Genomic DNA, 17,826 nt, shown 5'->3' with positions numbered 1-17,826 from the left:
GGTCCCTCAGTGTGTGGAGGTAGAGTGTGGAGAGTATGAGGTCCCTCAGTGTGTGGAGGTAGTGCCTGGAGGAAGAGTGTGGAGAGTATGATGTCCCTCAGTGTGTGGAGGTAGTTCGTGAAGGCAGAGTGTGGAGAGTATGATGTTCCTCAGTGTGTGGAGGTAGTGCCTGGAGGCAGAGTGTGGAGAGTATGAGGTCCCTCAGTGTGTGGAGGTAGTGCGTGAAGGCAGAGTGTGGAGAGTATGAGGTCCCTCAGTGTGCGGAGGTAGAGTGTGGAGAGTATGAGGTCCCTCAGTGTTTGGAGGTAGAGTGTGGAGAGGATGAGGTCCCTCAGTGTGTGGAGGTAGAGTGTGGAGAGGAAGAGGTTCCTCAGTGTGTGGAGGTAGAATGTGGAGAGTATGAGGTCCCTCAGTGTGTGGAGGTAGAATGTGGAGAGGATGAGGTCCCTCAGTGTTTGGAGGTAGAGTGTGGAGAGGATGAGGTCCCTCAGTGTGTGGAGGTAGAGTGTGGAGAGGAAGAGGTTCCTCAGTGAGTGGAGGTAGAGTGTGGAGAGTATGAGGACCCTCAGTGTGTGGAGGTAGAGTGTGGAGAGTATGATGTCCCTCAGTGTGTGGAGGTAGTGCCTGGAAGCAGAGTGTAGAGAGTATGATGTCCCTCAGTGTGTGGAGGTAGTGCCTGGAGGTAGAGTGTGGAGAGTATGAGGTCCCTCAGTGTGTGAAGGCAGAGTGTGGAGAGTATGATGTCCCTCAGTGTGTGGAGGTAGTGCCTGGAAGCAGAGTGTAGAGAGTATGATGTCCCTCAGTGTGTGGAGGTAGTGCGTGAAGGCAGAGTGTGGAGAGTATGAGGTCCCACAGTGTGTGGAGGCAGAGTGTGGAGAGGATGAGGTCTCTCAGTGTTTGGAGGTAGTGCCTGGAGCAAGAGTGTGGAGATCATGATGTCCCTCGGTGTGTGGAGGTAGTGCGTGAAGGCAGAGTGTGGAGAGTATGAGGTCCCTCAGTGTGTGGAGGTAGAGTGTGGAGAGTATTAGGTCCCTCAGTGTGTGGAGGTAGAGTGTGGAGAGTATTAGGTCCCTCAGTGTGTGGAGGTAGAGTGTGGAGAGTATTAGGTCCCTCAGTGTGTGGAGGTAGAGTGTGGAGAGTATTAGGTCCCTCAGTGTGTGGAGGTAGTGCATGAAGGCAGAGTGTGGAGAGAATGAGGTCCATTGGTGTGTGGAGGTAGTGTGTGGAGGCAGTGTGTGGAGAGGATGAGGTCCCTCAGTGTGTGGAGGTAGAGTGTGGAGGCAGAGTGTGGAGTATGAGGACCTCAGTGTGTGGAGGTAGAGTGTGGAGTATGAGGACCTCAGTGTTTGGAGGTAGAGTGTGGAGAGGATGAGGTCCCTCAGTGTGTGGAGGTAGAGTGTGGAGAGGAAGAGGTTCCTCAGTGTGTGGAGGTAGAATGTGGAGAGGATGAGGTCCCTCAGTGTGTGGAGGTAGAGTGTGGAGAGTATGAGGTCCCTCAGTGTTTGGAGGTAGAGTGTGGAGAGGATGAGGTCCCTCAGTGTGTGGAGGTAGAGTGTGGAGAGGAAGAGGTTCCTCAGTGAGTGGAGGTAGAGTGTGGAGAGTATGAGGACCCTCAGTGTGTGGAGGTAGAGTGTGGAGAGTATGATGTCCCTCAGTGTGTGGAGGTAGTGCCTGGAAGCAGAGTGTAGAGAGTATGATGTCCCTCAGTGTGTGGAGGTAGTGCCTGGAGGTAGAGTGTGGAGAGTATGAGGTCCCTCAGTGTGTGAAGGCAGAGTGTGGAGAGTATGATGTCCCTCAGTGTGTGGAGGTAGTGCCTGGAAGCAGAGTGTAGAGAGTATGATGTCCCTCAGTGTGTGGAGGTAGTGCGTGAAGGCAGAGTGTGGAGAGTATGAGGTCACACAGTGTGTGGAGGCAGAGTGTGGAGAGGATGAGGTCTCTCAGTGTTTGGAGGTAGTGCCTGGAGCAAGAGTGTGGAGATCATGATGTCCCTCGGTGTGTGGAGGTAGTGCGTGAAGGCAGAGTGTGGAGAGTATGAGGTCCCTCAGTGTGTGGAGGTAGAGTGTGGAGAGTATTAGGTCCCTCAGTGTGTGGAGGTAGAGTGTGGAGAGTATTAGGTCCCTCAGTGTGTGGAGGTAGAGTGTGGAGAGTATTAGGTCCCTCAGTGTGTGGAGGTAGAGTGTGGAGAGTATTAGGTCCCTCAGTGTGTGGAGGTAGTGCATGAAGGCAGAGTGTGGAGAGAATGAGGTCCATTGGTGTGTGGAGGTAGTGTGTGGAGGCAGTGTGTGGAGAGGATGAGGTCCCTCAGTGTGTGGAGGTAGAGTGTGGAGGCAGAGTGTGGAGTATGAGGACCTCAGTGTGTGGAGGTAGAGTGTGGAGTATGAGGACCTCAGTGTTTGGAGGTAGAGTGTGGAGAGGATGAGGTCCCTCAGTGTGTGGAGGTAGAGTGTGGAGAGTATGAGGTCCCTCAGTGAGTGGAGGTAGAGTGTGGAGTATGACGTCCGTCAGTGTGTGGAGGTAGTGCCTGGAGGCAGAGTGTGGAGAGGATGAGGTCCCTCAGTGTGTGGAGGAAGTGTGTGGACGCGGAGGGTGGAGTCAGATTGTGAACAGAGTATGTGATCCTTTCGATTCTTTAGTGGTACTACTGTTTGCAGCCTACAGGAGTATCCATAACAACAAGATGATGACCCGATAATGCCTATTTTGAGAATACCTGTCCCGGTCTGCAGTCTAAATCTGTTGGTGTGCCTGAAGACTGAATCAAAATGTTGTGGGAGAGCCTTGTCAGAGGCAGCTGTTCTGCATCATGTGGGTTGCACATTGGACAACAGCCTTCTTTGTCAGGGTGCCCTGGGGTGGGTCAGGTCCTGAGGAGGATCCCATACAAAGTAGGCCCAGGCGGAGCCGCAGGAAGATGGCTGCTTCAGGTGGCCTAATCCCTTCTACCACTTTTGGGAGTAGGATGGCCCTGGGCCTGTGTGAAAGAGCTGGGAAGTCTGGGAGGCTAACAGGAAGGGGCAAGACATGCTTTTTACTGTGCCTTCAGGTACTTGTAGACCAGAATTGATAATGGGAAAGGATAACTACACATCCCAGATTAGAAAGCATAAAGGCTGAGCTGGATAAGCTACTCATACAGACAAGGATGGAATACCTGCAGCTTGCACTGGGAAAGTGTTTGCCTATTTCTATTAAGAAGCAAAAGTTTACTTTTGAGCGTTCATAAGCACAGTAGCCAAGTTCTGAGCTGGGATGGTGCAGTGAGCTAAAAAACGGTGATGGATCAAGCCCTGATCTTTGGACTGGGTAAGAGTGGCCTGCTTAATTCAGGCACTCTGTTCATCACCACCCCCTTTTCTGAATCATTTTGTCCACCATAAGCGTGGAAGGGTACACTCAGATGTGAGTCCCTTGCTCATTGCACCATCAGGATTCAAGCAAGCCGGGCCGACGACGCCTGAAATGGCAGAAACCGGTCCCCGGAAGCTTGTTTCCTTCCCAGTATAAGAATTGGCTTGGTAGTTTGGTTTGCCCTGTTCTCATCATGCACTGGGACAGGAACAGACTAATTTGCATATAGCCAAGTTCTGAGCTGGGATGGTGCAGTGAGCTAAAAAACGGTGATGGATCAAGCCCTGATCTTTGGACTGGGTAAGAGTGGTCTGCTTAATTCAGGCACTCTGTTCATCACCACCCCCTTTTCTGAATCATTTTGTCCACCATAAGCGTGGAAGGGTACACTCAGATGTGAGTCCCTTGCTCATTGCACCATCAGGATTCAAGCAAGCCGGGCCGACGACGCCTGAAATGGCAGAAACCGGTCCCCGGAAGCTTGTTTCCTTCCCAGTATAAGAATTGGCTTGGTAGTTTGGTTTGCCCTGTTCCCATCATGCACTGGGACAGGAACAGACTAATTTGCATATAGCCAAGTTCTGAGCTGGGATGGTGCAGTGAGCTAAAAAACGGTGATGGATCAAGCCCTGATCTTTGGACTGGGTAAGAGTGGTCTGCTTAATTCAGGCACTCTGTTCATCACCACCCCCTTTTCTGAATCATTTTGTCCACCATAAGCGTGGAAGGGTATACTCAGATGTGAGTCCCTTGCTCATTGCACCATCGGGATTCAAGCAAGCCGGGCCGACGACGCCTGAAATGGCAGAAACCGGTCCCCGGAAGCTTGTTTCCTTCCCAGTATAAGAATTGGCTTGGTAGTTTGGTGTGCCCTGTTCCCATCATGCACTGGGACAGGAACAGACTAATTTGCATATAGCCAAGTTCTGAGCTGGGATGGTGCAGTGAGCTAAAAAACGGTGATGGATCAAGCCCTGATCTTTGGACTGGGTAAGAGTGGTCTGCTTAATTCAGGCACTCTGTTCATCACCACCCCCTTTTCTGAATCATTTTGTCCACCATAAGCGTGGAAGGGTATACTCAGATGTGAGTCCCTTGCTCATTGCACCATCAGGATTCAAGCAAGCCGGGCCGACGACGCCTGAAATGGCAGAAACCGGTCCCCGGAAGCTTGTTTCCTTCCCAGTATAAGAATTGGCTTGGTAGTTTGGTTTGCCCTGTTCCCATCATGCACTGGGACAGGAACAGACTAATTTGCATATAGCCAAGTTCTGAGCTGCGATGGTGCAGTGAGCTAAAAAACGGTGATGGATCAAGCCCTGATCTTTGGACTGGGTAAGAGTGGTCTGCTTAATTCAGGCACTCTGTTCATCACCACCCCCTTTTCTGAATCATTTTGTCCACCATAAGCGTGGAAGGGTATACTCAGATGTGAGTCCCTTGCTCATTGCACCATCAGGATTCAAGCAAGCCGGGCCGACGACGCCTGAAATGGCAGAAACCGGTCCCCGGAAGCTTCCTTCCCAGTATAAGAATTGGCTCGGTAGTTTGGTTTGCCCTGTTCCCATCATGCACTGGGACAGGAACAGACTAATTTGCATATAGCCAAGTTCTGAGCTGGGATGGTGCAGTGAGCTAAAAAACGGTGATGGATCAAGCCCTGATCTTTGGACTGGGTAAGAGTGGTCTGCTTAATTCAGGCACTCTGTTCATCACCACCCCCTTTTCTGAATCATTTTGTCCACCATAAGCGTGGAAGGGTATACTCAGATGTGAGTCCCTTGCTCATTGCACCATCAGGATTCAAGCAAGCCGGGCCGACGACGCCTGAAATGGCAGAAACCGGTCCCCGGAAGCTTGTTTCCTTCCCAGTATAAGAATTGGCTTGGTAGTTTGGTTTGCCCTGTTCCCATCATGCACTGGGACAGGAACAGACTAATTTGCATATAGCCAAGTTCTGAGCTGGGATGGTGCAGTGAGCTAAAAAACGGTGATGGATCAAGCCCTGATCTTTGGACTGGGTAAGAGTGGTCTGCTTAATTCAGGCACTCTGTTCATCACCACCCCCTTTTCTGAATCATAAGCACAGTGCGACATACAAGCCGCAGCCCTTTCCATGGGTGTTACCCCTGAACTATTACAAGCAGAATAATGTATGAATATTACAACAATAAAGTAATACAGAGCATGTTGCCCTTGAATGGATAATCCGCAGGGATTCCACAACCTCACCCCCATGGGGAGATATCAATTACCAACAGAATTGCTCTTAGGTGCAGGTACTGCTGTTAGTGTTAGATTTTGGGGAAGGTTGGCATGAAACAAGCATAGCTGGACCCACTGATCACTTTCATATCTCTGGAGATGGCACGCCGTAAGACAGAAAGAATGAATTCCGATGACAGCCACCTGGTGGAAGCTGGCTCTGTCTATACTATACCAAAGTAAGGAATAGTGTGCACAGAGTCCAGTGGAACCCCAAAGGTAGGCAGAGGTCAAGTTAGACAGCACCTCACTCTCCATTTGTGGTAGCGTGGTCGAGCAGTAAGGCTTTATCAGAGGGTAGCGTTAAGCATTTGTTGTACACACTCAATCAGCAAATGATGTCACGCACTCAAAGATTGAACTCAAAACAATTTGTTTGTTTACAAATATTATTTAGTTATTTTATTTCTGGAAACAAGCCAAGCCTGGTGCAGGTAAGTGAAATAATACTGTGCAAGTTCTTATGCAGTGAATTACAGTTGAATGCAGGTTCAAATGCACTGTTAGATTTACACGCAAGTCAACAGTTCAAATTACTTTTCAGATTACTATGCCTGTTACTTATTGGATTATGTTTTAAGTTACTTGTGCTAACCAGTGTGATGTGCCTAGATATCACACGGGGACAGCTCCTTGTCAATAGGCAAATAATACCGTTTTTGTATATTTGCAGTTTTCATCCAAACCAACTCCACACTTACAAGATTTTTCAAAGAAAAGCAGTCAATCCTACGGGAGGAAATGAAGTTATTGGTTTACAGGTAAGCACTTTGTTGTGGGAGTTGGTATTCTGGGCTTAGCACCAGGGTTCCCCCAGGGTCAAGGATGCAACCTTCAAGCAACCTCAGCGGCACTAGGGCGGCCAGGTGCAGAGTGCTGAGGCCCAATATTATCCAATGGGGGATAGGGGGTCTCCGGTTGGTGGCTGCTCACGGAAAGGCCACAAGGTTATGGGAGCAAAGATCCTGGTGTTAGGCTCAGGGCAAAGGGAGATTCGATTCAGCACACAAAGTGCACCAAAAGCAGCCCAGGGGAGGCTAGGTGGAGGGTGCCTGTTTGGCTTGGTGTCAATGGTGATTCTCCAGATGCAACAAACACTGCAGCCTCGGGGACTAAGATCCTCTGGAGGTGACCACCGGTGGGAGAGGTAAGTAGGGATGCTGGGACAACGTCTGTTGGGCCACCCACAGCCGGGGACGTCGAGTGCAGGGTATCTTTAGGCGTCTGGTATTTCTTACCAGCTCCAGTTGCGGTAAGGGGATCCACCAGAAATTGGCTGCAAGAGTTGATTGGTGATTCGAGGCACCAGATCTCAGGTTAGGATCGCCGGGGAGACCTCCTTGTGGTGTTGGAACACTCAAACTTGGGCAATCGGGTGCTGAGTGGTGCAGACTTGCGGATTTGGCTGGAGCCAGAGTCTGTGGGTGAGCAAATCCGGTGCTCACTGGAGTCAAAGTATTGGTTTGGGAAGGCAGGGTAGGTCCTCCGGGTTCTTGGGGGCTGCTGGCTGCAGGACACACCGGGTTTTTGCTGGAGCAGGTTTGAGGTGGGGACAGGCCAGTAGGGCTGGGGCCAAGCCAGTGGGCGTACTCCTCTTCTTAGTTCAGCACGGCTTCTTCGGTCCTCCTCCTTCTGGTCACTTCTTGCCTGAGGAGGCAAGATTCAGGGTTGCCCCCTAAATATTAAATGTAGGGGCGTTACAGGTAGGTAGAGGTCGGGACCAATAGGTCCCTTCCTTGGGGTGGGTACACCCAGTATTACACCACCCTCCAGTGGGAGGGGGGCATATGCCTCTCTCTGGTTGGTTGGGTCCCACCATCTGAAAGATGGCGGGGATTAAGAGTTGTGCTTCACCTCGCCTCCCCCACCTGAGGGGTGGGGTTGGCAAAGGTGGGCACACCTCCCTTCCTCACTAGGTTTTCCTGACGATTCTCCCGCCCACAGTGGGAGTCAGAACCGGTGGGGGCCAGTTGCAGGAAGCAGCAAATGGCTGGAGTAGCTCATAAAGGAGGCAAGCGCTTGAAGCTTCCCCTTCGTGGACCCTGCCCATCCTGAGGGAGGAAGCTTGGCGTCTCATCCCAGGGTGTGCATTGTTTCAGACCCCAGAGAGGAGCAGGCTCTCGACCCAGGGGTCCAGAAACCTGTCTGGTGGTGGCAGCTGGAGATCAGCCACTCAGCAAGGACACTAGTGTTAGGTTGTTTTTCAGGGGACATCTCTAAGATGCCCTTTGAGTGCATTTTTCATTAAATCTCACACTGACACCAGAGTGGGTTTAATGTACTGAGAAGTTTGATACTAAACTTTCCAGTTTTCAGTAAAGCCATTATGGTGCTGTGATGTTCGTAATGACAAAGTCCCAGCACCATATACTCTTAATGGCATTGCTGCACTTACAATGTATAAGAATTGGTTGAAACACTGTAGGGGTACAGGGCTCATGCACCTGTACCCTCACCACTGGTATAGTACACCCAGCTAGAGGGGTGGCTTATCTATGCCAGGGCAGTGGCTGGTAGACATGGCACATCGACTCTTCACTTTGTTCTGTACCAAAACACGCAACCTACTTTTGTCTGTGTGTGTGCGTAAAGGTACAGAACCTCTAAGGGTGGCACAATAAGTGCTGCAGCCCTTAGAAGCCTTCCCAGGCCACAGTGCCTTTGGTACCTATGTTCCCATCTACAAGGGACTTACATTTGGCAAAAGAGTGGCAACTGGGTTTTGTATCAATGCAGTTTATGGAAGGAACATTGGCCATGGGAACCTGGTTGGCAGGAACCCAGGGCCCACTCAGTCAAAGTACATCAACAGTTTGGCAAAAAGTGGGGGCAACCATGTAAAAAAGTGGGGGCAACCATGCAAAAAGAGGGCACTTTCTTAAATCATCATCTTCCAGGGATGATCTATCGACCAGATTGAAAAGACAGGACAGGATGGGTCTTTAGCACATGTTGCATTATGTACAAGGTAATGTGACTTTATATCAAATCTATAGGTGAACCAGGAACCAATTAAATCCCCTTCAATAAATGGAAATAAACTGACAACACGTATTCCTCGTCTGTAGGAGTCATAGAATGATGGTGAAAGGGAGACGAGAGAATGTATAAACTGTTCTAGTTGGTGGAAAAATTCTTACCCAAGAACCTCTCTTGTGGGCACCAAGGGTAATACGTTGTTGCAAAGATTCAGGCAAGAGGCTGCTTCCAGATCACGTTCCCACTCATTGCAACCTTTTTGGATTCTGAATAGGAAATTGACTTTAGCTCCACAGGCCTGGAAGTTGTTTCATGAATAGACTGAGATGTGTCTGGGAGTTTTCTTTTCTGGCTATAAGGTGGTGCATATGCCAGGGCTATTTGCTTCTTGATGTAAAATCTTTTTGCTCAAATACAATGAGGAAACCGACTGGCGGCCGCTCCTGCATATTCAGGAATCTTGCGGTGGATGGCGGGCTGAGCACTAGGGTGTCTCGGTCTTTGGGGTTTCAGGCTTGCATTGGCCTCCCACTCCTGTCGCTCACTCCTCTACAAACTGATCCACATGAAAGGCGTCTGGAAAACTACCCACTCCCACCGTTTTATGCAATGGCTGCTTTTGAACTTCCATCATCAGTGTACGGGGAAGGCTGCCTTCAGATCCAGCATGTTGCAGGGTGTATCAGCTCCGCCACAGGCCGATGAAACACTTATGAATTGGAGGGATCTCGAGCTGCGACAAGCCAATGAGAAGGTTTCTTCTGAGAAAAGAGCTCTGTATCCCAACGAACATGACCCTTCTTATGAGCGGGCTAGAACCAGGAATCCCTTCAAGGACTTCTCTGCTGCGAGCTGCCTCACCTATTTATAGTATTTTATAACGCTTTGTCTGGCAGCTGAAGATCAATTCAGAGGAAGGATGGAAGGTATCTATTTGTCAGTTACAGAAACTGTGGCCGAGTCGAGGTGGCAACGACTGATCGAGAAGAGATTCCGGAATGGGAGTTTGGATGGTGCATGGAGAGATCACAGGAGTATAAGGGCTGCTGTAGAGAGCGTAAACGTAATGGATACATATTAGCGCGGTTTATTGAAAAACGATGGAATAGATGCTGCCTCTCCAACCCCCACCCCACCTGCAAACATACCTGCCATGGCTGTTCTCCTGCCCTCAGAAGGGTGGAGTAAAAAGCTAGCGCTGTCTGTCATCGGTTTACAAGCACGCTAGTCCTGGGATGTCTGTCAAACATTCCCCTCTCAACAGGGTCAGTGTCTGCAATAACAGTGGTGGATACTGCTGCATATTATGATGAAATGTGTGGTACAAATGATGAGTGGAGCAAAGTGGTGAACACCTGCAACTCAAGGGTCAGGTACAAGGGGCGCACTTTTCATTCTTTTAAAGTGGGGGCACTAACGCAGCAGGAGGCAAGCTTTTTAGGATTATTGGAAAATGCGAGGAAACCGAATCTGCATTGGTATTAGGAGCTAACAGACTCCCTTGGCTTACCAAGGACCACAAGCTTGGATTGCACATACTCCTCGACAGGCGGTTAACCCTCCAGGCCTTAACCACAGCATGCATTGTACTTTCGACCCTAGCGGTGATGCAATCCCTTGGCGTAAATATGAAACCACAGTTATACTCTACAAGTCACCGCAAAACTGTTTATACTCAAATTAAGCAATCAAGGGGTAAAATCTTATATGTTAAAAAGGGAAATTTATGGTGAGTTGGCCAAGCTAAGCAAAGCACACTCTGGCAGTGTTTTAGCTCTAAACCGTTGGGATTGATAGAGGAGAGGGTGCCACTTCTTCCCAGCAATGCCTTCACAGAAGAGCATAGCCAAGGGTTTGGACTCAGCCTGCACAATAAGATTGGCCACGAGTCATATTCCTCTTCTGCGTATCGTGTATTTACCAATCACCAGCTGTAAACAGCAGCTCAGCTCTGTGCTATCTGCCCCTCTTTAAACCTGCTCTGCACTTGCACCACCAACCCAACCTGCAGTTGGTATCATCTGAATCTTTGAGTTTGTGTCGAGGAGGGTGACAGGACATAGCATCTGGCACCAGAATAAGGGCCTGATTTCGATCTCGGTGGACGGGTCACACTGTCGCCACACTGGCAGATACCTCGTCCACTGGAATATAAATCTGATAGGATATAATGGGATTTAAATTTCGGCGGATGGGATATTTGTCACCGTTGTGAAAAATCTGTCTGCCGGCATCTAAGTCAGTCCCGAAGGTTTATTTTGGTACATTTGCACTACAATCACCTCTGATAAAATTCTTGGTAGCTATCTTCTGCCAAAAATATTTCGGAGGTTTGAAAGGTGACGGGAATCTAAATCTGAACTGTGGAGGCGTTGAACGGAGGAGCTTCGATGCGCTCTAATTCCAGCACTTTCAGAGCTTCTGTGCGGCTTGGTCCAGCTGACATCCTGGGAACTGGAAGGGTAGGTGATGGGCCTACCAGCCTCACTCCTTGAGGAAGGGCATATACTCCTACAATCTTCTAGGAGAAGCATCAAATCAGCGACTCACTCCCTGTGGCTACTGCATTCAAACAAGCTCCTCCTACTTGAAGCATTCACAGGCCACGACGGGCATCTCTTTCCTTTAGGGGACCGGGTTTATTATGTCACGTCTCTGGCTGTCCTGTTTGATTCTAGTCTCCTTACCCCTGGCCTTCTAGTCCTTACTTTCAACTCTCTCTCTTTATCCCGCATTCAATGTTTCTATCCCACTTGAGTCTGAGGCTTGCCTTTGTTGGCCATTACTGGCTTATAAACATGACTGGATGCAGAGAGGCAACCAGGGAAAAGGTGAATAACTAATACAAGCTGAAAATTAAGGATCCACCCCTTCCAGGCCAGTGTCCTCCTACTGTCTGACAGATGTAAGGCGGATGCACAGCAGCACAAGTCTTCATTCACTAAGTAAGGAACTGGGGGGTCGCAGCATTCACTTCAAAGCCTGGTGATCCATTTCTACCCATGGGAGAGAAGGCCGTCAAAAGCACCTTGAAAAGAAAATCAGAATTGCGAGTTATCTCCAGAACACCTTCCAATCACACATTACAGAAATTCAAGAGCTTATGACCAAGAAGTCCCCTCAAATTCCCCTGAAAAGCATAGACTAAGTCAAGAAGCCAGAGACTAAAATTGAAGCTTCTAATCTGTAAGAGGACCGCGATGCTACAGTGTGACAGAAGAATTATTCTAAAACCTTATCTTAAGAAAACATCAAGTGTTTAAGACTCCATCCACAGTGATACAGTACTCGATCTTCTAACTCAGGCCAGAGTAACCCAGTTCCGGAGGCGTCAATGACCCCCTTCTTAAAAATGCCAAATGAAGGAAAGCAAAGTCACTGAAAACTAAATGAGCACCTGGAGCCCTCAACCATCTCTAGAGCTCTTAACCAGGATTCAGATCATCAACTGTTTTCATCAGGACCATCCTGCTGCCCCAACCCACCTTCAACCGTCCGCAGATTATGAGACAGTTCTTCATCAAGACGCTTTCAGGCGTCCAGGGTCAGGGACTTTCTGAAATGGATCCTTGTCGCTCATGGGACTTGCCCAATTAACCTGCATGCACATACAAAAGGCAAGCCCGAAGCAAGGTGGCTCGGATTTCTCTCTCCGTTGAGCATGCCTTGAGCGCCTTAGCACTACTCCGCGACTCCTCCAGCTCGACTTCCAGATGCATGCGAGTGGCAAGCAAAGCACCACAGGTCGCAGGCTTAGCGGGCAATTTCACTGCTATCACTGAATTCATGGATCAGACGTATGCCTGTATGAGGCACGGTTCCATCCGCCTGAATGAAGTGAAACTAATCTTCTGACTGCCTTTAGACATGTAACACTTCAGCACAGCCCTGTTCGCTGACTAAACCTATCGCTCAGTGCTCGAAAGTAAAGCAACTGTATATTTTGTTCAGCTTGCAGTTATCACTACTTAGGTTCATTGTTTGGTGAAGCAACATGTTTCCACTGAAAGACAAAAAACAAATAAATGTAATACCATTTCAATGCACCTTAAATGAGCTGAAACGGCATCTGCCCGAGAGTCTCTTACCTTCAGGTTTCCATCTGCTGTGATTCTCAGTCTGTTACAAGATCCACAGAAGTGTTCAGACATGGATGTAATGAAGCCAATTTCTCCAAGGAACCCGGGAACCTTGAAAGCCTTGAGGACACAAAACAAGCAGAAGCATAAGCTGATGGGTACGTTTCTCTGATAGCAAACTACTTCTAGTATTGACGACTGCTATAAGAAACAGAACCTGAGTGCCAAAGAGCCTATTTCTCAGAGGTTGATGGGTGTGAGAATCAATTTTTAACAACTGGCTGTGGCTGACATGGCTACTCCTTCGCTTACGCTGCATATAACCCGCAACTTTCAAGAATAGGTTTAGAAGCAGATGAAGCGAATTATCTGAACTTCAAAATAGTGGATGGTTTAATGGATGACCAACATCATGCCAACACATTCACTTTCAAACTGTAGAACAATCTGGGTGTGCTTTGGTGATAGAGCACCAGAGATCCTGAAGGGTCTAGTGCCATAATACTCCCGCTCCTACTATTATTACCAAGAGCTGTAGTGGTGACAAGGACATTAGTACTACCACAATGATACTACTAGTAAAAAAAAAGTCTAATAGTTTCATTACTGACTATATCTTGCTTTAACAGTACTTTCTGTTTCTGATGCCCCATTCCACTGTAGTTGTCACAGTTCATCTACTACAGCATAAGTGCAATGTTTAAAATCACAAATTCTCATATCCCAATGCATTATAGTTCACGCGGTTGTTTATTTGGTAAACATTTCTTCACATGCTGCTTGAAAGCGGTTACTTGTAGTGATGCTATTACCAGGGGCACTAATGAAACGAACGCTAGAGGGCCTACCGTGTACAGCTTTCCACCAAAACTGAACAGAGCTGGCAGGAAAGATGAATAAAATACTCATGCAGTCACTGCCGAGCAAGCACGCAGGACTCGGCAGGATAGGAAATGTAAGACAATCCATCTTTACCACCAGGTTTCACTTCCTTTCTGGCTCAGGACATCTGTCGTCATTCCACATTACCATTACTGTCACACTGGAAAGTCAAACTGTCTGGGTGCAGTTGTATGGAGCAGAGCTGTGAGGTATCACAGGGGGGAATAACATTCCCCATTGTCACCTTAAACATAAGATGTGCTTTTAGGGGACATGCTTCAGCAGCATGGGTTGTAGGACATATTCCCAATGTGTAAAATGCATTAAAAAACTGTCATTTGCAGCCATTATGAACCAGCCATTCTGAAGTGCTAACTAAACTAAGTAGGCAACAGACAGATGATCGGCTGAAGCAAAGTCAGATTTGTCAAAGTTAAATTAGGCTAATTTTGAAATCATGTTCACTAGCCACATACAAATGCATGCAAGAAATAAATATATCCTTTTTTAAATAATAGGAAAGCATCAAATGTTTATCAGCATGCACTTTCAAACTTTAAGAACAACCATAATAAAAGGAATTGACTTCAAAGTATAATTTGTTCAAAAACAGTGCTGCCAATGCTTAATACAAAACAAGCATTTGCAATGCAATAGGTCTCGCATTTACTAGAGTTTGAGGTATTGGCATTGTAAATGACAATGCCTTTTATTTACTTGAAGCAAATACATTTTTGTGGGAAATGAAGCTAATGGGAAGAGAGGAGAGGATGTGAGGTGTAAAACTGTGCCCTGGTACAGGAGAGGGGATGCTAGAGAGGGGGGTTGGACTTGCAGGTGCAGGATGAAGGGCGCGGAGGGACATTGACTAGGAAATATATGGTAGCAAGGGGGGTAAATACTGTTAGAGAAGAGAAAGGCTGCTCTTTCTGGAAGACATAAGAGAGGCATAGCTCTCCTGATAGTAGCCTTTCACTTTACAATGTGTAGCCATGGGATGTAATCAGATATTTTATATAAATATTTCATAATTCCACATGCTTACCCAGAATGCCTTGTGTACAGGATGCAAGAGCTCAAGATCGCAAAGACAGAGGCTGTATGGATGTAGCACGGTGAATGAACACTATTGTAGCACATATCACTTTCGTTGGCTTGGATGGGCCTTTTCCCTAGTGATGCCTTCTTTATTAACAGTGTGTTCATTTTGGGTTTATTGTGCTAATGAATTTAGATTGATTATAAGTACTGCAGTGAGAAACCTTACAGGGCGGCCTCCCCGAGACCGTCCCTTTACAGGGAGAACACAGAGAGCAGCAGTGCAGGCATCGTCCATACACACAGGCAAGGAAAAAGCCAGACCCTCCATGTAAACCCCTAATGTATAACGGCAGATCCTACTCAAGCATGGGTTGCATCTAGAGCACGTTGGAAAAGGCCCCTTCCACTGTTTACGGGTTGGCTCACACGGGACACCTAGGCCCCCTAGAATGGCCGGAAATAGGAAATGAGCACGTCTCCAACATGTGCCATACATTGTAAAGGTTCCAGACGTTCCCTTGGGCCATGTTGCTGCAATGTTACTGTAAAAACAAAATGGTCGATGAAGAGTTAACAGCTGGCGCCATGTGGGGGGCAAACAAAAGTGCTGCAGATCACACCCTACCCTTATTTTGAGTCACTCGCTGCGTTAAAGGGCAGAGCAGGGCCAGCTTATCGGGAAAGCAGGAGGTTTCCTGCCAGGGCGGTGGCTTTGGATGGCCAGTAGGTGTGGGGGCAAGGCTGGTCACATGCCTGGTTGAGATACAGGACTGGTATAAACTTGTTTGAACTGCAAGAGGCTGACTAAGGGACAGATGTCTATCTGTTTTTAACAAAGACAGGGGGTGCCAATCTGCGTTGTCCTTCTTTACCACCCACCATTGTGCAGGTGCCACAATCGGGGGCAAGCCTTTCTTGCACACAAGACGAATTAAATGTGTGTGACTGGGATTCACCCACTGCGCTCCACTGAACGCTGTGCACGCGTTTGATAAGCGGTGTGGCTGAATGGCCTAAATACACGCACCCTCCCCATGGTGTGGCAGGAGGCCAAATACCACCTTTCCTTAGAAAGCCAGCCACACGCCAAGGGTTGATATCTAATGGACTTTAAGTAACGGTTCTTACTTCTAAGCCCCCAAGACTCGGAGGAGACCAGGGAGGAATATGGCGTCACTGTTACTCAATACTCGCACAACACCCGGGATTAGGCAGCTGCCACCTACACGCTCTTGTGACCTAGACGTAGCGGCCGCACGCCAGGAGTGCTGAGGGCAGGAGGTGAACGCGAGAAACGAGTGAGAGGAACGGTTTTGGGGAACTAGGTTACAGTCTCAGCGTGGCCTCCACACCCTGTCATTCTGAGCAGATAAAATAATATCACGGTGCATAAAAAATAAATGTGACTTTTTTTAATGTAACTGGTGTTCATTAAAGGGCTCCCTCCAATACCTTCAGGTCGAGCTTGCGCTACATAAAAAGTGCAAAAAAGCAGAGCAATGAAAGGTCAACTCACTACCCTGCCTGACAAGAAATTCCATATTGGAATCCAGGCTCTGTGACTCTACCCGCTTGCACTCTTTGTTTCCCTGTCCAGAAGGCTTTCGAGAAACCCCTAAGGCTATACCATCATCTAATTGAACAAGCAAAGAAGGCAGCGATTGGTGAATTCGCGCGCGCCACAGCGAAACATATGGTTTCAATTATCGCGCCTGTGTCTGGGCACGATAATTGAAAACATATGCTGCTGCTGCGTGTAACAGACACCAATAGGCCATGGGCAGAGCAATGTGCCCGCCTTTGGCCTATTGCGTGCTCCCTTTGTAAAAAAACACGCACGTAAAGCCCAATAGCGTGCCCCAAAAGGAAAAGCACACGCTTGTGCGTGTGCGATTCCTAGACCGGTTATCAAACCCCCCTACAAAATGTCTCGCGCTGCATGAGCAATGCTGCGCACTGCAACGCTAGGCGCGAGACTTACAAAGGAATACATTTCTTCCTAAGTTCCAGTCATAAAACAGGTTCTTGGAGGTAGCAAACACTCCCACATAATTCATCACAGATTTACAAAATCTGAGTGTTATCGCTTAATGGTTACCCTGTAGGATCTGCAGCCAGCGGACCAAGAACCATTTCCAATATTTCTCATACAATGGGCAGAGAAGGAAAAAATGATGTTCAGTTCCTGGTTCACAGACGAGAAGGAAGCAATGGCCAGATGAATGAGTTTCACCTCCCCAGGACTGTTCACACAGCTTCTGGAAAGTTTTTTTTACTGCATTCTGGCTCCACAAAATCCAGGCAGATCTTGCACCTAGCGCCAGTCTTAAGTATGAGCTAGTTCTCAGTCCCAGATCGAACAATGAGGCCACCCTGCTTCTACCATCCCCACTGAGAGCATCTTACAAGTGGAAGTTGCAGGGCTGGAATTTCAATGGCTTGCTCCAGGACGGTTCCAGCTCAACAGATTGCAACTGACGATGACCCAACCAAACACGCCCCAACTTTTAACATTCTTGACTAGCGAGTCCATCAACAGTGCTTCACTTTGGACCATGGCCACCACCCTTGTGGGAAAGGAAAACCAAGAGAGAACCGTTTCTAAGCGCAAGATGCTTTCTATAGGCAATGACCCAGTTCATATTGAGGAGGTAGGACTGGAGTACTTTTAGGGAAATCAAACAATGATTTTCAAAACTTGTTCTCCCAGTTTTACAGAGATGTTCTATGTTACAATGCCCCCAAATCTCTCTCCCAAAACAAGTTTCCAAAAGTGCATGAGCTTTATAGACTGCTACTACCGGAGATACTGATCTACCTTGAAGACTTTTAGGTATGTGTTTAACTTCACCAGATCTGTGTCACAAAGGAATACTCGAATACACTTAACAAACCCATTTCACACCGGAACAAGATCCGACACCCAAACAGCAAAAGGCAGATACATACTTTAGTCTCTGGTTGCAATAAATAATTTGCCACCAAATTTCGCACGAGAATTAAGAGCCAAATATGTTATCTTTGCCTAATACCCATCGAGGCCTTGGAGATATTACAATAATTCTTAAAGCAGTCCAGTGGGTGTGCCGGAGACTAGTAAGATGTCCGAGTAAAATATTTTTGGACCCCAACTACCGGTGCGTTATTGAATACATTGACCCTGCTATTAGTAAACAGAATTATGAATGCTGGAGCTAATGCACAGACCTGTCGTACTCCCTATATGGAATGC

The 17,826-nt window shown here is 48.0% G+C and overlaps 1 protein-coding gene across 3 annotated transcripts in view; it reads right to left on the bottom strand.

Annotated features, from left to right (window-relative positions):
• Positions 1-17,826, bottom strand: part of MOCS1 (molybdenum cofactor synthesis 1) — a 261,645-nt gene that overhangs the window by 46,533 nt on the left and 197,286 nt on the right. For all 3 annotated transcript variants that reach the window (XM_078647327.1, XM_078647326.1, XM_078647325.1), the window contains exon 8: positions 12,681-12,791. In XM_078647327.1, the coding sequence (XP_078503453.1) occupies positions 12,681-12,791 (111 nt within the window). The remainder of the gene's footprint in view (positions 1-12,680; positions 12,792-17,826) is intronic.

The sequence above is a fragment of the Lissotriton helveticus genome, chromosome 6 (genome assembly GCF_964261635.1).
Source record: "Lissotriton helveticus chromosome 6, aLisHel1.1, whole genome shotgun sequence".
Taxonomy (NCBI): Eukaryota; Metazoa; Chordata; class Amphibia; order Caudata; family Salamandridae; genus Lissotriton; species Lissotriton helveticus.
This window is presented reverse-complemented; position numbering and strand designations above follow the sequence as displayed.